The sequence below is a fragment of the Microcaecilia unicolor genome, chromosome 6 (genome assembly GCF_901765095.1).
Source record: "Microcaecilia unicolor chromosome 6, aMicUni1.1, whole genome shotgun sequence".
Classification (NCBI taxonomy): Eukaryota; Metazoa; Chordata; class Amphibia; order Gymnophiona; family Siphonopidae; genus Microcaecilia; species Microcaecilia unicolor.
In genome coordinates this window covers 248,913,424-248,939,651 of record NC_044036.1, presented here as the reverse complement: position 1 = coordinate 248,939,651, position 26,228 = coordinate 248,913,424, and the positions used below count along the sequence as shown (strand labels likewise).

General features: G+C 41.1%; 1 protein-coding gene across 7 annotated transcripts in view; it reads right to left on the bottom strand.

The window, feature by feature from the left end:
* Positions 1-26,228, bottom strand: part of EHMT1 (euchromatic histone lysine methyltransferase 1) — a 698,071-nt gene that overhangs the window by 560,933 nt on the left and 110,910 nt on the right. For 4 of the 7 annotated variants that reach the window (XM_030207091.1, XM_030207089.1, XM_030207095.1 and 1 more), the window contains one exon: positions 5,969-5,992. The exons of 1 other annotated variant lie outside the window; for it this stretch is intronic. Coding sequence is in view for 1 of the 6 variants with exons in the window: in XM_030207085.1 (XP_030062945.1) it covers positions 2,893-2,898 (6 nt within the window). In the remaining 5 variants the exon portion in view is untranslated. Of the gene's footprint in view, positions 1-1,550; positions 1,575-2,892; positions 2,935-5,968; positions 5,993-26,228 lie in introns of those variants that run through there. 2 more of the 7 variants (XM_030207085.1, XM_030207094.1) reach the window with 2 other exon arrangements.

Sequence of the window (26,228 nt, the reverse complement as noted above, 5' to 3'; positions counted from 1 at the left end):
TAGATCCTGTGAAATACTAATAACTCATGAAAGGTAAGTTAAACTAGAAATGGTGTGTGTGTGCGGGGAGGGGTCCTCATTATTTTATCTTTTAATCCACTAGGTATTTCACAATGGTAATTTGCAGATACCAAATATTGGCACTTGTCAGCATATTCTACAATTTCATTTCACATGATGTGAACAATTACCAAGCAAAGATCTTCACTTGAAGCATCAGCCCTAGTTACATTTTTGGTAGCTATATTAAAAAAAAATAAAAAATCAAGCTTGTGCTTCATCTCCTCTGCAACAGCTGCCCTGTACACCATATAAAAACAAAAACTGATTCAAATAGTGCATTTCACCTGGACTACTCTCACATTTTCTCTTCTTAGGAGAATTCAGTTTAATGCTTTGCCTTTTTCCAATCAGGAAAATCATACTACTCTATGCACAAAATAAATGACACATTATGAAATTCAAATAAACCTCCACTACTGCTGTCTCTCTTAGAGAATATTTTTTCAAGATAGCATACAAGTCATTATTTTTCCATCAAATGCTTTTTTTTATGTATTTGGAATGAAATGGTTTTCCTAAGTATAAGACATATCCAAATTAACAGTAAGAAAGCATTTTTAAGATAAACACTGATGTACAGTAAAATAAAGTAAGCATGCTTTATAAATAGTCGCACCACCCACTAATATGCAACTTCCAACAGACCACATCTTCTAAAGGAGTATGAGGGAGCTGCACTATAGTTTCAGCAAATATGAAACAATAGCAACAGACTTGTGCACAAGTTCAAAAACAAACTTTTAGTGTGTCCTTCCTTCCTCCTTACAGCACTGTTCTTCCCAGGATGGATGACCCACCCAGCTGATTTTACTGTCCATCCAGCTAACTTAAAGAGAGAATTTTATAATACTATGCAGTTCTCCCCTCAACTAGCTGCCCCTTCATGTCACCTGGCTGGCAAAAAATTCTGAGAACACTGTTTACAGCCTACCCAAAAGTAACCACCGCAAGTACAGAACCTGGACAAGAAGGAAAGGGGAAGCCCAACTGCAAAAGTCATGACAATACTTTTGTGAGAAAATGAACTCTGAAGCTTTGCAGTGTAATATATCCAAAAGACTCTGTGATTTAAAACAATCGAAACCAAACTGAAGAAAAGCATCATCATAAACATGGCTGCTGAAATAAAACTCCTCAAACAACTCCACTAGTGCCACTATAGAGATAAAGCTCTCTGTCAGAAATACAGCTGCAATTTCCCTCCTCTTTCATACCAATGGATACTATGGCTGATATTAGAAAGAAATCTGAGCAGTTTCTCAACAACAAATATGCAAAATTATAAGTTGTTTCCATGAGACATGCCAAGTCTCCCAATTCAGCAGGGAAGGTGTAATAGCGTATCTGAGCGACCTGTTTTCTAGGCATAGGTCCAGAACAAAAGTAACATTTTTTTCAATACAAAACAAAAAAATGCCTCTCTTATCTTTGAAGGCTTCAAAACAATATAACTTCTGTTCATACACACACAGTGTGAGCATACTCACAAGGGTCTTCCTAGCTTACACTGGATTGGGTTTCTTATTTTCTTCTTCACTCTTGACTCCAGGTTCCTCAGCTATGCCCCTATTAAGGTGGGGATGGCTTGTTGCCTCTTAAGGAGGACTGCGAATCATGTCAGTAAATCCCTTCACCCAGGGCAAAAAACATATGTCCACTTTTATCCTCCCTTTCTAAAGCTTCCTAACTCCAACGAATCTCCTTCAAGCCCTCCCTAGTACTGGCATGTATTCCTCTTTGCAAACTTCAGTTTTTCAATGACTAGGGTAAGGTGGTTGCTCTTTTTTTTAGCAATACAGTAAAACAACAGAAAGCTAGCCAAGAAGCAACCCATTAACACTTGATATGCAATTAAATGTTTAAAAACAATATGCATTACACCACTAACTACTTCATGTTTGTTTCATTGCCTTTTCTTCATGTTAATTCAAAGCACAACAAGCTAGAGGCCCAGATACTATTTGTGACCATCGGGCCTACTTGTTCAATACTCCTATCTATTAAAAAAAAAAAAAGACATTGTAAGAACAGACAGCAATGGGTTTGCCATGCTACTGGAACAGTACAGTCTTTAGGCTGTGGATGTGCCTTCCACCTTTATTCCTCTCTTCATAAATAGTGCTGTTGCCTTCCTAAGAATTACCTAGAAGAGACAGCTGGCTGGCAGAGTGTTTTCACTCTTTGTTGCTTGTAATAAGAGAAAGATCTGTTTCACCTTATGTAGACAACAGCCTTGTAAACTCAAGCCTCTATGTCAATCATCTTACTATAAACATCTGCCTAGCATTTAAATTGAACACTACTGAGACCAGAGCTGGGGAATCTTAGATTAGCGAGTCTATCCGCGTCCCCCTCAGTCACAGCACATCTTCAGAATATTTACATTTGCTAAAATAATGTAAAACTCACACCAATACTGTGAAAGCAATTCATCTTTCAAAGGAACCATAGGTCCAAAAGTTCACATGGTGTAATGACAGCCACAGCTGGCCATAAAAATGGGCATCAGTTTCTCCCTGCCAGAGCAAAAGCTTTTCAACAGGCCTTTCCTGTTTCAGTCAATATGAGGTCAGATTTGCTCTGTTTCTCAGTTTTATAAAGTAAGGAAGAACCCAAATGAAGAATGGGTATTCATTTGCCAAAATAAGATTATACTTTGCTGGAGAGAACTAATCTTCCCACCTCCCCAAGGAAGGAATATAATCTCAGTCATCTCTCTCACATACACACAAATGTCGTTGGTAAGGAATCCTTTTTTGAAAGTTTCCCCATGCCCTCCAAACAAAATAAAATCTTAAAGACAAGATGCACAATGTTAATTCCATGTACCTCCATTAAATTAGTTTCCTCATGTCTTTAGAGCAGTTGTTTACTGCAGCCAACAGCAGAGAAATTACAGTATAACTCTCCAACTCCCTCTAATGGCTTCATCTTCCAGTGAGCATGCTCACTGTAAAGGTCTTTTTTTTTTTCTTTGTCTGCAAGTAGCAACCATTTCATGAAACCAGAACTGCTGCAGACATGAGGCAATGTAATTTGAAATCTGAACAGCAGGTTAGAAGATCTACAAACAAGATGCTAAGTCTGACGATCTTTCATGAACAACAGCCTAAGCTTGGATAAACAATGATTCAACATTCTGAGATTGGTTATTTGGTGGACAATTGGGGGAAGGATTGAAAATTAGATGCAAGCGTCTGTACTTGACCACTTACCTAAGAACTAGTAGACTGCCCTTGCCCCCAAACAGACCATTAATTCAAACAGATGAAATATATTTGCTTCCAGCATTTTTCACCTCCTTCTAAGCTTAAGAACAAAGTACCAAACCTGATCAAGAAGCACAGCTTTAATCTTCACTACACTAAGCCTTTACCCTTAAAATCCAAGGAATTAAAACAGCACAGTACAATGACAGAAACCCAACTACAATGGTTTTTAGAGTTAATTTCCAAATACCAAATCCAAGGGAAAACTGAACAAAAGAAAACATTTTGATGCTTATTGCTCAGTCATTAGAATGTTTTCTCTCAAAAGTTAATTCACGGATCAATGCCCTTTGATTACAATGGTTGTATACATTTAGCTTCCTTGAAAGGATGTACAACTTCAATATGTGAAAACAACAGCACTGGATTATCATCTATAGCCAAACTTTTACATAATTGTGATGCCACAAAGCACACACACATAACTCCTCCTCCAATCAAAACTGAAGCCACATTTCATAATGCAAAATATACATCATGGGAAAATGTGTGCAAACCTATATTTGTTTGTTTAGATGCTAATGAAAAAAGGAAAAAGTGTTAAAAATTTTGTACAGTCAGAATTTTCCTTTTAATGCATTAGTTTTCCATGACTTAAAAGTGATGTTTGCCATTCTATGGAAACATTCTGCATCTCAACAGAAGTTTTGCTGCAAGTCTCACTGATTATCCAATTTTGATCTTCTATATACTCATGAGCATTTTGGATTGGATTAATTAGATATACTGCTACTTATTATCATGCCTAAGTAGTTTACAACAAAATCATAAGCATACATTAAACATTATACAAAATGCATAGAAACATACAGTATAACATTACTATTTCAACAATATTTTAGTTGATTTCTGAAACATCGTTGAATAAAGTTTTCAAGGCCTCTAGAAAAGCCAAAATATGAAGAAAGATCAGTAAAAAAGTGCAGCTACGAATTCCATAAAGATGGTCCAATATATGAAAAAGCTCACTTGAGAGTTGGTATCAGCCTTACAATATCCAAATCAGGCAGTGTGAGGTGTCCCTTATGTATTTAATACATTTATAGTCCACCTATCCAATCATCTAGGTGGGGTACAATATAAAAATAGCACATAAAACATTACAACAAACATAAAAACATTCAATGCCCCAAAAAACCTGAAAACCCTCCCCTCAAGCAAACACTTTGCAAAACAACCAGGTTTTCACCTGTTTTTTAAACTGGGACACAGAAGAAAGCTGGCACACAGCCTACCGGACTAGGCAAATGCCTTTACAGTATTATGTAAGCTACATTGAGCCTGCAAATAGGTGGGAAAATGTGGGATACAAATGAAACAAATAAATAAATAAATAAAGGCAGAGAATTCCATAAACGAGTGCCAGCAACCACAAAAACACAATTTCGAATTTCCTCCAAACGCACTTGATGAAATGAAGGAACAACTATCAAATTCAAATCTTGAGACTGCAATGCCATAGCTGGAAAATAACTCTGCAAACACTGCACTAAAACCAATGGAGCAACTCCCTGACATGCCTGGAATACCAACAATAGGAACTTCAATTCAATAGACTGCTCCACAGGTAACCAATGCAACATCTTCAACTGAGGTGTAATATGTACCTCTTGATTCAAAATTCATAAGAAGCTGTGCTGCAGAATTCTGTGCAACCTTCGGTGAAGAACGCAAATTGTGTAAAGGAGAATACTTAACCAACTTATTTGATAAGTATTCAGGACATCCCAAATTCAAAGCATTAAAAATATGGCAAAGCATCTTAAACTCCATCCATTTTACAACTGGTAACCAATGCAGTTCATACAAAGTTGGAGTAATGTAATCCAATTTTCTGGCTCCAGTTATCAGTCGAGCGACGGTATTTTTTACCAGCTGTACACATTGTAAACTGGCCTTGCTGGAGCCAATCAATAATGAATTACTGTAGTCATCTGCTAGTAAAGAATGCATGAACTAACTCAAATTATTTTTAGTAAGAATCAGTTTCAATTGCCTTATCATACACAGACAGTAAAAATACGATTTTACCACGTGCCTCTCCTGTAGACTGAAAGTCAATTCACTGTCACAGCAAACACCCAAAGCAACTATACTCTGGGAAAGTGACAGTGAATGACCATGAATCTCAGGCAGAACCTTCAAGACATTATGCCTTTGTGAAAGCCACATTGCTAAACATTTATTTGTATTTAAAACTAAATCCTTAGAGCTCATCCAGTCTGCTAGAATGCTGAGAACTCAATTAAAAGCAGAAAGAACGTCTTCTTGATTGTCTTTCATAAAAGACACAACTGGATATTGTCTGCAAAAAAAAAAAAATGAAAATCTGCTTGCCAATTTTCCAAATCTCTAGCCAAAGGACAAGACATAAAATTAAAAAGAACCAGGGACAAAAAAGCGCATAGTGAAAATCCTCTCCGAGAAACCTTTTTTGAAGAGATCTCTGAATTCCAGCAAACTGAGTGAGTCTGATCCAAAAAGTATGAACCACACCACTGAAATACTGTTGAGTCAATACCAGTATCTTTAAGATACTGTAACAGTTTGGGTCAATTCAGGACTTTTTTTTCCCATCTGAATATTTGCTAAGCAGAAAGATCTAACAACTGTACATGAAAAATATCCATACCAACCTTTGCAGTCTTTCAGCTTCCTTCCTGTAAGAAAAAAGGCCAGAGGAAAAAAAGAGAAAATATAAATGCACCAATCTCTTACAAAACCTAGAACATAAACTCAGAGAAAAAGTTCCAAGAACAATTCATTCAGACTGGCATAAATAACACTGCATTAAATGAGAAACTTCTCTGACAAATGGACTTTTATCTAGCTGCTTATAAGAGCACTACAGAGTTGGGCCCCATTTACTATGCCATGCTAGAGGAACGTTAGTGCTTTTAACGTGCGCTGTGTAGGCACCCACAATATTCCTATGGGCGCCTACACAGTTAGTGCGCGCTAATTTTGTGCACACGCTAAAAATGCTAGCGCACCTTAGTAAACAGAGCCCATAGAAAGATATAAACAAAATATGGGAGAAAGAGGAAGAGATGGCTTGGTAAAGCCCAATAAAAATCAATTGATCTTCTTAGGTCGTTTACACAACTAAGACCTTCACTCACACTCAAGACTCAGAAAAATGTCTGGTAAAATGTTCAAACAACTATACTCAACCACTGCTAAACATTTATATAGCACTACATACCCCATATATAATAATATAACTCTCAGCCCAGTGTGCCTCAGGAAAATTGAATTAAAGGTTCCATTCACATGGATTTTTAAACCAGGCCCCTATCTGAATCATTTAATGCAATATCAACATGCATCTCCCTGGTTATTCCTTTCCCCAATATACAGCATTGATTTCCTGACATCATCAACATCTGGAACAAAGCAGAGGAAGGACACATTGAGGGGGATAATCGAATGGGAACGCCCATCTCCATGGCCGCCCATCTCCGAGGATGGGGGCGCGAAGAGGCGGGACAGACTGTATTATCAAAAAAGGTGGGCGGCCATCTTTTCTTTCGATAATACGGTTGGTGCCGGCCAAATGCCTAGGATTTGGGTGGATTTGAGATGGTCGGCATTGGTTTTCAGTGATAATGGAAACTGAAGCCGGCCACCTCAAAAACGACCAAATCCAAGCCCTTTGGTCGTGGGAGGGGCCAGGATTCGTAGTGCACTGGTCCCCCTCACATGCCAGGACACCAACCGGGCACCTTAGGGGGCACTTTTAAAAATTAAAAAAAAAAAACATTAAAATACCTCCCAGGTGCATAGCTCCCTTACCTTGGGTGCTGAGCCCCCCAAATCCCCCCCCCCCCCACAACTCTACACCATTATAGCACTTATGGGTGAAGAGGGGCACCTAGATGTGGGTGCAGTGAGTTTTTGGGGGGGGGGGTTTGGAGGGCTCCCATTTACCAGCACAAGTGGAACAGGTAGGGGGGGGGGGTGGGCATGGGTCCACCTGCCTGAAGTGCACCCACTAAAAACTGTTCCAGGGACCTGCATACTGCTGTCATGGAGCTGCGTAAGACATTTCAGGCTGGCATAGAGGCTGGCAAAAAAATGTTTTTAAAGTTCATTTTATTTGGTGGGAGGGGGTTAGTGACCACTGGGGGAGTCAGGGGAGGTCATCCTCGATTCCCTCTGGTGGTCATCTGGGCAGTTTGGCCACTTTTTTGGGACTTGGACCTAAAAAAAAAAAGGTCCAAAAAAAGCGGACTAAATTCTCGCTAGGGCCGCCCTTCTTTTTTCCATTATCAGCCGTGGGCGCCGATCTCTTAAGCAAGCCCCTGTACCGCCTTCTCTACCCTTCCGACACGTCTCTGGGAACTTTGTTCATCCCCGCGACGGACTGCGGTTGGGGACACCCAAAATCGGCTTTCGATTATACCGATGTGGGCGCCCGCGAGAGAAGGGCGGCCATCTCCCGATTTGGGTCAGAAGATGCCCGCCCTTCTCTTTCGAAAATAAGCTGGATTGTATTCAAGCCACTGTCACCAGGAAAAAGAAAATTTAAAAATAAACCTCTTTGATAACGTTATTGATCAACCCTTTTTGAGAAAAGGGAAGAGACATTTGATACAGAAAGCCTCTCTCCTGGGCAATGTTCCCTCTAAGCGGAGAACATGAGTGATTGCTCATACATTTTAGGAGCGTTGCTCACAGATTTTACATGGCTGCTCACAAAAATGTTTTTTTGTGCTATATACAAAAATGCTTTGCTAATACTGGCGCTCAAAAATTGATGGTTTTTAAAACTTGTTGCTCACACGAAAAAAAAAAATGTGCACACATCAGGCGCTTCTTAAAGGAAACTTTGTTCCTGGCTAAAAAAAAAAAAACGTATTCTGCATAATTGGAGATCTACTGTTGCGCCTACACTACCTCAGTGGAAGAATGAACTTTGGGTTAGCATTTTTCACATCCAAGTGGAAGTGTTCCATTTTTAATAAATGATAAAGTTCATTCTTCTTAAAAATGGAACACTTCCACTTGGATGTGAAAAATGCTAACCCAAAAGTATGGAAACTCCCTGTGCGGGAGGCCTTGCCCCATACAGCATATAGTGTTTTATTGGACTATCTTGACCACTCTTTAAGCACCCTGGGAGTTTAGGTTGGGAGATTGGATGGGTGGTGGGGAGGATTGGGGGGGGGGGGAGGTGGGGGATGGGATAGTTTGTTCTGACGGTGCTTTCGCTGATTGCAGAGAAGGAATAACCTAGGGTCATTGATTAATAGTCAGTTTCTGGTGATATCATGTCAGTTTATTGGAAATTACACCATGTTATTAACATCTTTTGATTTGTTTTCACTGAAAGTCATATAACAGCCTCTGTTGGTTTTATATATATGTTGTATTGTATTTTGTGGTGTTAATAAAATTTAAAAAAAACCAAAACTTTTTTCACACTTCAATTAGAGGCCAACCAATTTCAGTTTCTGTTACAGTGCAGAAACTGGCCCAAAACCCTTTTTCTGCCCAGTTCGGTTTTGGCCGAAAGGCTACAACCATGATTTTGGTGGAAGTCGAAAATTTGTGCTTTGTCCTGTTTGGATCCCTCCCCTGCACCCACCCCCTGCCCACCTGTAGGTGCCCCCCTCTGGCCTATCTTACAATCCCTGAAAGTCTAAGGGTATAATCAGGGCAGGATTCCCAGTCGATGCTGCCCATGCTGGCTCCGCTCGCAAAATGGCTGCCATGACATCTAGGGGCATTGTATTATAATTATTGGATAAGTGGACTAGTGCATTGGTGTTAGCTGAGACTTTAGTTTAATATTTGGGTGGCTAAGGTCCTGGTTTATTTTGTTCATGACATCTAGGAGCAACATCATGAGACTGCCATATGAGATTGTGGCAACCATTTTGAGAGCAGAGCTGACATGGGCAAAAGAAGCTGGGGATCGCTCCTGCCCTGAATATACCACAGAATTAGATTGGGGAGGGGAGGGCGCTACTTTTTGCATTCTTTTTTTGTGTAATGAAATTATATGTAACCCAGTTATGATCTTGCATAGTAGCTCATATAGTACAGTGCTCCAAATAAATGCTTTTCAAAACAAAAGTTTAGCAAGAATTTAAGACAGTACATTTGGGATGATAAGTTCCTTCAGAATTAGCCTCTCTGTACAGATACACCATCAACTGTCATTCCAAAAGTAGTGCAAAGTCATCCACTGTAAAAGCATTGTAGCTTTTAGTTTCAATTTTCATTAGATGAGTTCCATGTGTGCAGAGGCTATTTTGCTTGGTGATAAAATATGGTCTTTCTTTAAATTACTACATATATTCTATTTTGGTGATTCTACAGAATTTCCAGGCTGTTGAGTATGATTAAGATGCAGTGTTTTAATCAAACTTTTGGCATGCAGAAACTAGATTCTATAAGAAAGAAACCTGTAGTGATTGTTTTCAAGTACAAGTACTCATCAGCTTATAGTGTTAGTGGGATGATATTACAATGAAAATAAATTTATATATTAGAAAATAATTTGAAAAACATATTACTCTCGATTGTAATTTTTCAGAGCATATAGTCATCATATTCAGTAACACCAATGTGCTTTTTTCATTCTGGATTGTGCATCAAGCTGGTATAATGTCCACAATGTAGACCAGTGTCTGGACTCCTTTACCCTATTTTAGGAAGAATCTATACTTGTCCTTAACCATTTTATAACTAAATACAAAATGTGAGATCATGTGAAGTGCTGAACAGGGAGGCTGTGTTTTACAGAGCTCCCAAGCTGCCGCTTCCTCACCCCGTTTTGTTTTTTTTTTAGCTAAAATCAATACAGATTTGACCTTACCTCCCTCTCCTAGCTGGAATCGTTGCACGGACAAGGATATACGCTGCTCTCCCCCAGACATGCCCAGCAAACAGAAGCGGGAAAAAAGGGGATCAGCGAAGGACAGAGACCTCCAAGATGGCAAAGCGGCATGATGACTTACCAGCACCATTAATGGATATGGCTTGGCAGATAAGCGACACAGTGGTACAAGCTCTGAAAGAACAATTTGCAGGTTTAACTGCGCAATTCACTGAGCTTTCTCGTACAGTGGTAGATTTTAGCAGTCAAGTGACGGTATGTGAATCCAGAATCAGTATGATGGAGGATGCTGCAAAAAAAAGACCACAAGGATCTTCAGGCACGGCAACGTGCCTTAACACAGTGTGAACTCAAACTGAAAGATCTACAGAACAGATCGTGCAGGAATAATCTGTGGTTTTTTTGGACTTCCCTGAAACAGTGCATGATGTTGAACTACTGGGCTTTTTGGAAGACTGGCTTAAGCGGGAATTACTCCCACAGAACCCTTTGGGCGAACTGTGTGTTGAGCATGCACATCAGCTAGGCTGCATAGTGGAGGGAGACTGTAGGCCACGCGCCATCATTGCTCGCTTCCTTCATTTTGGACATAAAGAGCTGGTACTGCAAGCCTACCAAACAAAACAAAGATCTACGCTATCAAGGTACCCAAGTGTTGATATTTCAGGATTATTCAGCTGGAGTTGCAACTAAGAGGAGAGCATTTGGTACTATTTGTAGAATGTTAGTGGAGAAAAAAGTGTAGTTCACTCTGCAATATCTAGCATACCTCCGTGTTGTTCATAATGGCATTCCACACACATCTGAGACACCAGAAGATGCTAAACAACTTCAACAATTATTACGACCTGTGGAGTGTCAGGCAACAGAAGACATGGGTTGAAGATGACTACTTCTGCTGTATGGATTGTACACCAGTTGATGGGCCTGATATTTGGTCACCATCTAGTGATATTGTATGATACTGGAGAGGGAGACTTACCCAAGTGGGGGGAGGTAAGTAAGCACAAGTGATCCATGCAAAATGCTTTATCAGGGATTTCTAGGGCTGTTGCTGCCTGGGATTTTGGGCTGGGGGGGGGTGAGAGGGATTGTGTGCTTACTTATATGCCAGCGTGGGGTGGGCAGATAGGGCATTTTTTTAATGCTTTGGATGGATGAGCTCTTTTTGGTTGCAAATGGAGATTTGTATTTGTGGTCAGGGGTCTAGCGAGGGCTGGGCGCTGGACATCCCATTATCTGGTATGGTTCTTTTGGAACTTGATTTCTTTACTAGGATGGGTGATAGCTGATGCACATATGGCATCGTGGAATGTTTCGGGTTTAGGGTCCCCAATCAAGCACCAGAAGCTCCTCGCTTACTTATGCTGTCATAAAATACAGTTGGCTTGCTTGCAAGAAACTTGGCTTTCAGACTCTGAGTACCTTAAATTGAGGCGTGATTGGGTACGAGAGGTTGTGGCGGCTTCCTCTGGGGAACGTAGGGCAGGAGTGGCCATTTTAATTGGGAAAGCGTTTCCTTGTGTGATTGAGCAAAACATATTAGATCCAGCGAGCCACTATGTGATTATTAAATTGCAGTGGCAGACCTCTACCTTCATAGTGGCCAATACCTACTGGCCCGTTGTACAGTCATGATTTTTTTACTATCTGTGATGCAACAGTGTTGGTCTTTGGGTAATTTCCCCATGTTCCTTATGGGGAATTTTAATTTGGTGATGGACCCCAGAATGAAAAGGTTGCCTGCCTCCTCACAAAGAGTTAACCCTCATCGTGGCCTCCCTTATATGACTTCTGCTTTAGACGTAGTTGACAGCTGCAGTACCCTGCATCCCATGGAGAAGGGTTTTACCCATTTTGAAAGGGCTCATAATGTAGCCTCTCGATTGGACTCATTTTTGTGCTTGGTTTGCTCGTCTCTTACAGACAGAGATTGAGGACACTGTCATCTCAGATCATTCCTTAGTATGGGTAGAGGTTTGAGGGATCGAGGCCTTGGTGGACTTTTCCTAAGTATCTCAATGCTCTCTATCTCCCCCTGCTGGTTGATGGACACAACCCACTCGTAATGGATTCATCTGCTTGATGACAAGGAAAGACTAATTCAGAATCAGTGTGAAAAAGGTAAGTGATCCCCTAGCTTACTTAGCTCAATTAATTGGTTAATTAGAATGAGGTGCCTAAATAACTGAGTAACAAGTAATATGTATGACTGAGTTTGGGCATCCTGCCCTAAGGAGAAGTCCATAAGGCTTAGAGTTTGGTCTTGAATATAAAAGTTATCAGGAACCCATGCCCCAATCGAAAGAAATTTCAGAAAACCTATAAGAAAGTAGTTGATACTCATGTAGCTGGACAGTGTTTCAAGCCCAATATTAAACAAGTGAGGATTCATTCATCTACCGTCAGACAGTCTACAAATGGAATTAGTGGAAGATTATAGTGACTTCACCCAGAAGTAGCCATCCTGCCAAGATCAATCCAAAAGCAAACTAGAAAATCTTCCATAAAGTCTTCAAAAATCCCAGACTAACATCTAAAGATCTGCATGCCTTTCTAGCTTTGGCTTATGAGAGGAGTCATCAGGAAAAGACTGAATGTGATTGTTGCTCATGGGAAGACAGCTAACTAAAAACTTCCACTCTCTGAAAGAGTAAATTTATAATAAGATGCCTAAGTAGAAAAGGCACAAGCATGCATATGTTCCACCTGTTTTATAATGGCAACATATACATCTATTTATTTTTATAAAATAACCTCCCGAGAAGCTTAAGCACAAAGTTACACCTGCTCTGAAGCAGGTGTAAAGCATAGAAGAATCGGCATTTATGTATACATTTAATAACACATATGTATAGGTCCTGAACCTGCCAATTCAATTTATGATCCATCCCCAGTAATGCAACTAAAGTATGTACTATACGATCCTAGCACACACTTTTTTGCATGAATTCTTCCATGGAAGATTACCTTCTAAAAAGAACATTGCTACTTGCTAGAGATCACCAAAGAGCATTTGAATGTCCCATCAAACTTCTGGAATAATGTTCTGTTGATATACGAGTCAAAAATTAAACTTTTCAGTAACAAAAAAATGTTTTGATTGGTGAAAATCAAACATTACCTTCCAAAGAACCTCAACCCAGATGTCAAGCATGATGGTAGAGGTGTGAATCTACTCTGCAGCATCAGGGCCTGGATGACCTGCCATCATTAATGGAACCGTGAATTCTGCTTTATATCAAATACTTCTATATAGGATGTCAGCCACCCCTCCCCCCAAAACAAATTACCCACCAGCTTGCAAACCGCCTCCACCTCTAAAACGTAGCCCCTGCAGCTGCCCCACCACCTCATAAACTGCCCTTACAAAACTGCCCCACCCCAAAATATAACCCTGCAACTACCCCACACCTTGCAAGCTGTCCTACCCCTCAACTGCCCACCTGCAGAATTACCCAAATTCAAATGTACCCCCACAGCACAAGCCCCATCACCCCAGAAACTGTCCCACCTCGGAACTAAGGAACTGCAGTTTTCAAATTGTCCTCCCCTTTCATATCTTATAATATTTGCTTGTTATACCACTATAATGTATTTCATTATCATATTACCCAAGAACCTTCTGTAATACTAAATGTATACTTTATCATATATTTCCACTATTCATGATGTATTGTAAGCCACATTGAGCCTGCAAAGAGGTGGGAAAATGTGGGATACAAATGCAATAAATAATAAAAAAAAAATAATAATATCTCTTCTCCAACTTATGGGCACACAATGGACCAGCACAGATATGCAAATATAAGCACATATACAATATTATTATTAACATGCTCATTCATACATATGCACTAACAAAACACACACACACACAGACATATTAGCCCATAAAGATAAACACAGACACATAAGTGTTGCCATACTGGGACAGACCGAAGGTCCATCAAGCCTAATATCCTGTTTCTAACAGTGGCCAAGTATCTGGCAAGATTCCAAAACAGTAAAACAGATTTTATGCTGCCTATCCTAGAAATATGCAGTGGATTTTCCTAACTCCATCTTAATAATGGCTTATAGAATTTTATTTTAGAAAATTGTCCAAACCTTTTTAAAACCCTGCTAAGCTAACTGCATTTACCACATACTCTGTCAACGAATTCCAGAGTTTATTTACACACTGAGTGAAGAAATACTTTCTCCAGTTTGTATTAAAATTACTACTTAGTAGTTTCATTGCATATCTCTTTTTCCTGGGCAGCAACTCCTAATGTGGAACCTTGCATCACGTAGCTATAGTCTGGGATCCTCATTCTCACATGCATCACTTTGCACTTGCTCACATTAAACATCATCTGTGATTTGGATGCCCAGTCTCGGAAGGTCCTCTTGCAATTTAACAAATTTGAATAACTTTGTGTTATCAACAAATGTAATTACCTCACTAGTTATTCCCATCTCTAGATCATTTAAAAAGCAGCGATCCCAGCACAGACGCCTGGGGAACCCCACTATATAACCATTGAGAATTCTGACCATTTAACCAGTTATAATCCACAACAGGACATTACCTCCTATCTCATTACTTTCTAATTTCCTCGGCATTCTTTCATGAGGTACTTTATCAAATGCCTTTTGAAAATCCAGATAGACAATATCGACCGCCTCACCTTATCCATGTTTATTTACCCGTTCAAAGAAAAGTAGTACACTGATGAAGCAAACCAGATAAATATGCACAACAGAGATTTATATATCTATATATATATTTTTTAAACTCCTGGGGGAATTCTGCGCTAATATGCAACGTAGAATTCCCCACCTCTGCACAGGAAATTGCTGTGGTGGTGGTGGAGGGAGGGTATTTTATGCCTTAGGGGAGATGTCAGCCTTTATAAGGGGGGGAATTCTGCACAAGAACATTGCAAATAAAGTGTGCAGAACTTTGCATTTTTCTGCACAGTATTTTGAATTTTCTTGCACAGAATTCCCCACGGGAGTAATATATATCAACTCCTACCCTTGTTGAGATAACATTTTAATCATTTCTCTGATCTCATGTGCAACTTTCTTTAAATTAATCACCTTATTTTCTAACTCCTCATACTCTCTTACCTATCTATACGTTCCATCTATGCTTATACCTACGCTGTATTGTACTGACATTGTAAGTAGTATACCACGTGGTAAACATTACAAGGATTAAAATAGAAAACCAGTGGTCCCTATTTAGAGCATTTTGCGGTTTAACACAAAGTAGTATACTATGCCATACTTTGTATTGTTATTTGAATAGTTTTACTGCTATAATTGCCTATTGCTTATGTTTCATTTATTTACTGTCTTGAATGAATTCTTTCAAAAAGATGGTAAACAAATCCTAATAAATAAATAAAATATATACACACACACAAAGAGGAGTTGGAAATAATTTCGTTAGTCATGCTCTGCGTGCTTCGCCCACTTGCTCTCCTTTCTTTCTATCTTCTTTTTACCAAGCTTTCATTCACTCTGTCTGTGTCCAATGAGAACCTGCAGATTCTGTACCCATGCAAATACTCCTCTGTGCTTGGTTGGGGTCTGTGGGCTCCCAGAGCTAAATAAAGTGTGCAGGTATTCAGGTGAATCAGCTATTATAGGCATGTCTGCATGCAATACTGAAGGGCAATTATGGAGCATAAGTGGTGATTTCTTCTACTGAAAAATTTTGTGTACTTATTTGCAGACCATCACAGGTTTTGTTTTGTTTTTTTTGTGGTCTATCTTTCAAGTATCTTCTTTTACAAGTACTGTTATTAGAGGGTTTTTCCCTACTATTCACCCTTCAAATACCAAAAGATTTGGGGAATTGTACATTGTACCCTGATAGTTATGGACTCACATGTACTGTTTTCCTAAGGAAACAAGGCTTGTCTATCATGTTAAGCCTTCTGTAAGCATCAATCTACTCTTTAAACATACCAATATCTATCAGTGTTTTGGCAGCAGCAACATCTAGTTATGCTATGTGTTTTTGGTCCTAAATTTTCAATTTATTTTCTCTGTAACTTTGACCAAATCACTTAGCTTATCCAAATAGAATCAAACAAAAATGCTTATGCTTCCTCCATGTTTCGTCCAGAAATGATTGCAGAATGTGGAAACCAGTATGCATGCTTGTCCACCCTGAACATACCTGCAAGTAGTGAAAGATGCAAAGTACACTGAGATTCTGCTCAAATCAAAGGCCTATATAAAAGGTAGATTTGATTCATTTTATGATGATACAATCAAAATAAAAAGAGAGCCTCAATTTGTAAAAAGGTACCAGTATTTAAATAAATTAGAGAGAGCAGTGGTAGGGAAAGTTCCTGATTTGATCCCCAAGTCAGGTCTTTCATTCTCTGGTCCATCTGTGGCTAGTGCAAAGGGTCATTATTTCAAAGTTCCAGGGGAAGCCAAGGTATATGGTCCTTAGCCCAATATTACATAAGTACATTACGTAGCTATAATTCAGGTTCCTCTTTCCCACATGCATCACTTTGCACTTGCTCACATTAAACATCATCTGCCACTTAGCGGCCCAGTCTCCCAGTCTCGTAAGGTCCTCTTGTAATTTTTCACAATCCTCTTACGATTTAAGAACTTTGAATAACTTTGTGTCGTCAACAAATTTAATTACCTTACTAGTTACTCCCATCTCTATATCATTTATAAATATGCAATAGCAAGACTAGGTATTTCAGGGTAGGTGGAGATATAAAATTGGGTGAAAAATACCCCCAAATAGTTGAAGTGAACACTCACAGCACCAGATTCCTGTCTATGTTAATAATAACCCACAGACTTACAGAATTGACAATGACAGACCAACTCCTTAGATTAAAACTGGGAAAACTGAAAGTAGACAAAGACATGGGGCCATGTAGGATGAATCCTAAGATAGACTGGAGTAGTTCCAAAAGACTGAAGAAAAGCAGGTGTAGCCCCTCTTCATAAAAGTGTAGCGTGGAGGAGGCTAGAAACTGGAAGTTGTATGAAAATTGATAGACACTTTACTGAAAGAAAGGAGACTAAAATACCTACAGTTCAGTGGGATGAAAAATCCAAAGTAAAATGACTTTACACAGAGGCCGATTGTGTGAAATGAATTTGACCTCTATGACTAGATATTTGTTTAAAAACTTTGTCTAAGCCAGTAACAACCAACATACACAGTAAAATCATAATCACATAAATGACAACAAACAACCTTTCAATCATAACAACACACAACACTCAAAACCAAATGCAATATATATAAAATCACCTCACTCAATTCAGACTTTGAAAAATAATTCATACAAACATTATTCTCAATGCCCGAAAAGTTAACTAGGCCTGAAAGTACACTGGCTTCCTATACAATTTAAGATTTCTTTCAAAATATTTCTCCTGGACACAAGGCATTACATGCTGGAATTTCTACTCATCTTTCCTTTTACTCTTTCTTGATGTCAATGCAGCCTTTGATTCTGTTAATCATGATACAGTATGTGTAACATCAACTTAGTTCATATAGGATTATTGGTGACTTCAGTGTCCTATCAAATATGGCCTCAGCCCTCTCTGCATTGCTTTTTAATCTTTCCTTATGTGACCTATATGATATTATTAGGGCCCACGGTCTTTTTAAATCATTTCTATGTACATTACATTTTATTTATGCACATGTTGCCCTGAGGGATGGTCCTTATAGTGACCAGCTCTCTGACAGTTTTGGTGCTGTTGTTTCTTGGCTGCCCAGTCATTATCTGATAGTAAATTATCATAAAGTTAAGGCCCTCTTTCTGACATGAGATTAGACTTTTGTTATTCCTCCTGTTGATATAGCTGATGTGAACATTTCTGTGTGAGCAGAATATTGGTCTTTTATTGGATACTCACTTGACTTTCCATCTGCATACTACCACTGCAATTAAGAACTCTTTCCAAAAGCTGAAGATACTCAGATGCCTGCATCCTATCTTTAGCAAAATCTGATCTTTCCAAAAGCTGAAGATACTCAGATGCTTGCATCCTATCTTTAGCAAAATCTGATTTTCATATTGTAATTCAAGCACTCGTTGTACCCTGTGTGGATTCTGGGAATGTAGCATTTTATGGATTGCAAACTTCTACTCTTTGAAGCTAGTTTTGCATGTAGCTGCACAGCTTATATTGGGCTGCCCGGGAGGGAAAGGTTAGGACAGCTGTTGTAGTTGGTGATTCGATCATTAGGCATATAGATAGCTGGGTGGCTGGTGAACGTGAGGATCGCCTGGTGACTTGCCTGCCTGGTGCGAAGGTGGCGGACCTCACTCGTCACCTAGATAGGATTTTAGATAGTGCTGGGGAGGAGTCCGCTGTCTTGGTACATGTGGGTATCAATGACATAGGAAAATGTGGGAGAGATGTTCTGGAAGCCAAATTTAGGCTCTTAGGTAGAAAGCTCAAATCCAGATCCTCTAGGGTAGCATTTTCTGAAATGCTACCTGTTCCACGTGCAGGGCCCAAGAGACAGGCAGAGCTCCAGAGTCTCAATGCGTGGATGAGACGATGGTGCAGGGAGGAGGGTTTTAGATTTGTTAGGAACTGGGCAACATTCTGGGGAAGGGGGAGCCTATTCCGAAAGGATGGGCTCCACCTTAACCAGGGTGGGACCAGGCTGCTGGCGTCGGCATTTAAAAAGGAGATAGAGCAGCTTTTAAACTAGAAATGGGGGTAAGGCCGACAGTCGCTCAAAAGCGCATGGTTCGGGAAAAGGTATCTTGCAAAGATACCTCACAAACAGGGAAGATAGGGTTTCTGGATAGTGAGGTTGCACAACAGACTATGGTAGACCAGGTGCCCTTAAATACAACTAAAGATCAGACAAAATATGTCAAATCAATAGTGTCAGGTACTAAGCATCATGCAAATAAGAACAACAAACATACTCTGAAATGTCTATATGCAAATGCTAGGAGTCTAAGAAATAAGATGGGAGAGTTGGAATATAATGCACTAAATGAAAAATTGGATATAATAGGCATTACTGAGACCTGGTGGAAGGAGGATAACCAGTGGGACACTGTCATACCGGGGTACAAAGTATATCGTAGTGATAGGGTGGACCGGACTGGTGGAGGGGTAGCATTGTATATTAACGAGAGCCTTGACTCAGATAGATTACAAATTCAGCAGGACACAAATCACACCTTTGAATCATTGTGGGTTGAAATTCCATGTATAAAAGGGAAAAAAAACGGTGATAGGAGTGTACTACCGTCCGCCTCGCCAGGATGAGCAGGTAGACACAGAAATGATAAAAGAAATCAGAGACGCGAACAAAATGGGCAATGTGATAATAATGGGTGACTTCAATTATCCAAATATAGACTGGGTAAATGTAACATCGGGACACGCTACAGAGATACAATTCCTTGATGAAATCAAGGACAGCTTTATGGAGCAACTGGTGCAGGAGCCGACGAGAGAAGGAAAAATTCTAGACTTGGTCCTTAGTAGAGCGCATGATCTGGTGAGGGACGTTATGGTACTGGGGCCGCTTGATAACAGTGACCATAATATGATCAGTTTTGATATCGACCTTGAAGTAACTGTACACAGAAAGTCAAATACGTTAGCGTTTAACTTTAAAAAAGGAGACTATTATAAAATGAGAAGAACTGTAAAAAAAAAAAACTTAGGGGGGCAACTGAGAGAGTAAAAACTGTACAACAGGCGTGGTGGACGCTGTTCAAAAATACCATCCTGGAGGCCCAGGCCATACATATTCCGCGAATTAGAAAAGAAAGACGGAACTCCAAAAGACAGCCGGCCTGGTTGAAAAGTGAGGTGAAGGAAGCTATTAGGGCTAAAAGAAACGCCTTCAGAAAATGGAAGAAGGAACCGTCTGAAAATAACAAGCAGCAGCATAAGGAGTGTCAAAGCAAATGCAAGGTGCCGATAAAGAAGGCCAAGAGGGATTACGAAAAAAAGATAGCATTAGAGGCAAAAAAAACATAGTAAAAAAAATTTTCGGTATATTAAAAGCAGGAAGCCGGCAAAAGAATCGGTTGGGCCGCTGGATGACCGAGGGGTAAAAGGGGCGATCAAGGAAGACAAAGACGTAGCGGAGAGACTGAATGAATTCTTTGCTTCGGTCTTCACCGAGGAAGATTTGGGTGGGATACCGGTGTCGGAAATGGTATTTCAAGCGGACGAGTCGGAGAAACTTACTGACTTCACGGTAAACCTGGAGGACGTAATGGGGCAGTTCGGCAAACTGAAGAGTAGCAAATCTCCTGGACCGGATGGTATTCATCCTAGAGTACTGATAGAACTGAAAAATGAGCTTGCGGAGCTACTGCTAGTGATATGCAACTTATCCTTAAAATCGAGCCTGGTACCGGAAGATTGGAGGGTGGCCAATGTAACGCCCATTTTTAAAAAAGGCTCCAGAGGAGATCCGGGAAATTATAGACCGGTGAGTCTGACGTCGGTGCCGGGGAAAATGGTAGAGGCTATTATTAAAAACAAAATTACAGAGCACATCCGAGGACATGGATTACTGAGACCGAGTCAGCACGGCTTTTGTGTGGGGAAATCTTGCCTGACCAATTTACTTCAATTCTTTGAAGGAGTAAACAAACATGTGGACAAAGGGGAGTCGGTTGATATTGTGTATCTGGATTTTCAAAAGGCGTTTGACAAGGTACCTCATGAAAGGCTACAGAGGAAATTGGAGGGTCATGGGATAGGAGGAAATGTCCTATTGTGGATTAAAAACTGGTTGAAGGATAGGAAACAGAGATTGGGTTAAATGGGCAGTATTCACAATGGAGAAGGGCAGTTAGTGGCGTTCCTCAGGGGTCTGTGCTAGGACCGCTGCTTTTTAATATATTTATAAATGATTTAGAGATGGGAGTAACTAGCGAGGTAATTAAATTTGCTGATGACACAAAGTTATTCAAAGTCGTTAAATCGCGACAGGATTGTGAAAAATTACAAGAGGACCTTACAAGACTGGGAGACTGGGCGGCTAAATGGCAGATGACGTTTAATGTGAGCAAGTGCAAGGTGATGCATGTGGGAAAAAAGAACCCGAATTATAGCTACGTCATGCAAGGTTCCACGTTAGGAGTTACGGACCAAGAAAGGGATCTGGGTGTCGTCGTCGATAACACGCTGAAACCTTCTGCTCAGTGTGCTGCTGCGGCTAGGAAAGCGAATAGAATGTTGGGTATTATTAGGAAAGGTATGGAAAACAGGTGTGAGGATGTTATAATGCCAATATATCGCTCCATGGTGCGACCGCACCTTGAGTATTGTGTTCAATTCTGGTCGCCGCATCTCAAGAAAGATATAGTACAATTGGAAAAGGTGCAGCGAAGGGCGACTAAAATGATAGCGGGGATGGGACGACTTCCCTATGAAGAAAGACTAAGGAGGCTAGGGCTATTCAGCTTGGAGAAGAGACGGCTGAGGGGAGACATGATAGAGGTATATAAAATAATGAGTGGAGTGGAACAGGTGGATGTGAAGCGTCTGTTCACGCTTTCCAAAAATACTAGGACTAGGGGGCATGCGATTAAACTACAGTGTAGTAAATTTAAAACAAATCGGAGAAAATTTTTCTTCACCCAACGTGTAATTAAACTCTGGAATTCATTGCCGGAAAATGTGGTGAAGGCGGTTAGCTTAGCAGAGTTTAAAAAGGGGTTGGACGGTTTCCTAAAGGACAAGTCCATAAACCGCTACTAAACGGACTTGGAAAAATCCAAAATCCCAGGAATAACATGTATAGAATGTTTGTACTTTTGGGAAGCTTGCCAGGTGCCCTTGGCCTGGATTGGCCGCTGTCGTGGACAAGATGCTGGGCTCGATGGACCCTTGGTCTTTTCCCAGTATGGCATTACTTATGTACTTATGTACCCTAACCCACACATAAGCCTTTTCTTGTTATGTGCCTCCCTTGTGGAACAAGCTATCAATCACGTTACTTAATGCAAATGATATTGGTGATTTTCGTAGATTTTATTTACAAGTGCTTATTTTTGTTAACAATTTGTTATTTTCTGTCCATTTCTTCTGAGTTTGTACATTATTGTTTTTATTATAAATGTTTGATTGTACCCCATCTTGACCTTTCGTGATTTGGCAGGTTATAAGCTTTGTAAATAAACTATTCCTTATCATCCCTCATGGTTCCTTTGCTCTTCTGTGGATCACACTTACATAGTAACATAGTAGATGACAGCAGAAAAAGACCTGCACGGTCCATCCAGTCTGCCCAACAAGATAACTCATATTTGCTGCTTTTTGTACCTGTGCTCTTCAGGGCACAGACCGTATAAGTCTGCCCCGCACTATCCCCGCCTCCCAACCACCAGCCCCACCTCCCAACCACCGGCTCTGGCACAGGCACAGGCACAGACCGTATAAGTCTGCCCAGCACTATCCTCACCTCCCCACCACCAGCCCTGCCTCCCAACCACCGGCTCTGGCACAGACCGTACAAGTCTGTCCAGCACTATCCCCACCTCCCAACCACCAGTCCCGCTTCCCACCACCGGCTCTGGTACAGACCGTATAAGTTTGCCCAGCCCTATCCCCGCCTCCCAACCACCAGCCCCGCCTCCCGATCTTGACTAAGCTCCTGAGGATCAATTCCTTCGGCAAAGGATTCCTTTATGCTTATCCCACGCATGTTTGAATTCCGTTACCGTTTTCATTTCCACCACCTCCCGCGGGAGGGCATTCCAAGCATCCACTACTCTCTCCGTGAAAAAATACTTCCTGACATTTTTCTTGAGTCTGCCCCCCTTCAATCTCATTTCATGTCCTCTCGTTCTACCACCTTCCCATCTCCGGAAAAGGTTTGTTTGCGGATTAATACCTTTCAAATATTTGAACGTCTGTATCATATCACCCCTGTTTCTCCTTTCCTCCAGAGTATACATGTTTAGTTCAGCAAGTCTCTCCTCATACGTCTTGTAACGCAAATCCCATACCATTCTCGTAGCTTTTCTTTGCACCGCTTCAATTCTTTTTACATCCTTAACAAGATACGGCCTCCAAAACTGAACACAATACTCCAGGTGGGGCCTCACCAACGACTTATACAGGGGCATCAACACCCCCTTTCTTCTGCTGGTCACACCTCTCTTTATACAGCCTAACAACCTTCTAGCTACGGCCACCGCCTTGTCACACTGTTTCGTCGCCTTCAAATCCTCAGATACTATCACCCCAAGATCCCTCTCTCCGTCCGTACCTATCAGACTCTCCCCGCCTAACACATACGTCTCCCGTGGATTTCTACTTCCTAAGTGCATCACTTTGCATTTCTTCGCATTGAATTTTAATTGCCAAACCTTAGACCATTCTTCTAGCTTCCGTAGGTCCTTTTTCATGTTTTCCACTCCCTCCAGGGTGTCCACTCTGTTACAGATCTTAGTATCATCCGCAAATAGGCAAACTTTACCTTCTAACCCTTCGGCAATGTCACTCACAAATATATTGAACAGAATCGGCCCCAGCACCGATCCTTGAGGCACTCCACTACTTACCTTTCGCTCCTCCGAGCGAATTCCATTCACCACCACCCTCTGGCGTCTGTCCGTCAACCAGTTCCTAATCCAGTTCACCACTTCGGGTCCTATCTTCAGCCCATCGAGTTTATTTAAGAGCCTCCTGTGGGGAACCGTGTCAAAAGCTTTGCTGAAATCTAAGTAGATTACGTCCATAGCTCGTCCCTGATTCAATTCTCCTGTCACCCAATCAAAGAACTCAATGAGGTTCGTTTGGCACGATTTCCCTTTTGTAAATCCATGTTGTCTCGGATCTTGCAACTTATTGGCTTCCAGGAAATTCACTATCCTTTCCTTCAGCATCGCTTCCATTACTTTTCCAATAACCGAAGTGAGGCTTACCGGCCTGTAGTTTCCAGCTTCTTCCCTATCACCACTTTTGTGAAGAGGGACCACATCCGCCGATCTCCAATCCCTCGGAACCTCTCCCGTCTCCAAGGATTTATTAAACAAATCTTTAAGAGGACCCGCCAGAACCTCTCTGAGCTCCCTCAATATCCTAGGGTGGATCCCATCCGGTCCCATGGCTTTGTCCACCTTTAGCTTTTCAAGTTGTTCATACACACTCTGTTCCGTGAACGGTGCTCTATCCACTTCAATCTCATTTGTACTTTTTGCAGTCCATCGCGGTCCTTCTCCAGGATTTTCTTCTGTGAAAACAGAACAGAAGTATCTATTTAGCAAATTTGCTTTTTCTTCATCATTATCCACATAGCGGTTCGCAGTATCTTTTAGTCTCACAATTCCCTTTTTAGTCATTCTCCTTTCACTAATATACCTGAAGAAAATTTTGCCACCCCTCCTTACATTTCTAGCCATTTGTTCTTCCGTTTGCGCTTTCGCCAGACGTATCTCTCTCTTGGCTTCTTTCAGTTTCATCCGGTATTCCTCCTCGTGTCCCTTTTCATGAGTTTTTTTGTATTTCTGGAATGCCAACTCTTTAGCCTTTATTTTCTCAGCCACTTGCTTGGAGAACCATATCGGTTTCCTTTTTCTCTTGCTTTTATTTACTTTCCTTACATAAAGGTTTGTGGCCCTATTTATAGCTTCTTTCAGTCTGGACCACTGTCCTTCCACTTCTTGTATTTCCTCCCATCCCATCAGCTACTTCCTCAGGTATTCCCCCATTTTACTAAAGTCAGCATGTTTGAAATCCAGGACTTTGAGTTTTGAGTGGCCACCCTCCTCTTCAGCCGTCATATCAAACCAAACTGTTTGATGGTCACTGCTGCCCAGGTGGGCACCCACTCGGACATTTGACACATTATCCCCATTTGTGAGTACCAGATCTAGCGTCGCTCCCTCCCTCGTGGGTTCTGACACCATTTGTCTGAGCAAAGCACTTTGAAAAGCATCCACGATCTCTCTACTTCTTTCCGATTTCACAGACGGAACCGTCCAATCTACATCCGGCAGATGAAATCTCCCAACAACAGCACCTCTCTTTTCTTCCCCAACTTTTGAATATCAGCGATCAGATCTTTATCTAGGTCCTCCAATTGTGCTGGAGGTCTGTAGACAACACCCACATGGACAGAGGTTTTATCCTCTCTTTTTAAGGTGATCCATATCGCTTCTTCCTTTCCTTCACCAACTCGTATTCATTTGGAATCTACCAAACAGTGTCCATTTTTCCCACTGCTGTGCTTATATAAAACAAATTTCCTCTGGCCCCCCACGCAGAAGGTAAAATTATGTATAATCATACCTGATAATTTTCTTTCCATTAATCATGGCTGATCAATCCATAGACTGGTGGGTTGTGTCCATCTACCAGCAGGTGGAGATAGAGAGCAAACTTTTGCCTCCCTATATGTGGTCATGTGCTGCCGGAAACTCCTCAGTATGTCAATATCAAAGCTCCATCCGCAGGACTCAGCACTTAGAGAATTACACCCACAAAGGGACACTCTGCCCAGCTCACCACCGCCGAAACGGGGGAGGGGAAGTAACCCAGCTCATCCCCACACAAGTGGGGGAGGGGAATCCGTCCAGCTCATCCCCGCGGAGCGGGGGAGGGACACCACACCCGCTGATGCGGGGGGATCTGGCTTATCCTGCAACCGCAACCGTGGGAGGAGCTGACTGACCCTAACACCGCCGAAGCGGGAGGGGTACAAAGCTGCCCTACAGCCGCACGAAGCGGGAGGGAGTGCCGGCAGAATTTTAAGTCTCAATCCAGCCCCGTAAAACGGAGGGGAGAGGAATGCAGCAGCTCACTGTAACACAAACTCGTCTCAACTCTTGAAGAATCCAAGTGAAAAAACTTGAACACGAAGTCTTTCTGAAGTAACTGAAGACTAAACTTGAACCTGAAATGCAACCAGAATAAAAACAGTACAGATATCTGGGAGGGGCTATGGATTGATCAGCTATGATTAATGGAAAGAAAATTATCAGGTATGATTATACATAATTTTACCTTCCATATCATCAAGCTGATCAATCCATAGACTGGTGGGATGTACCGAA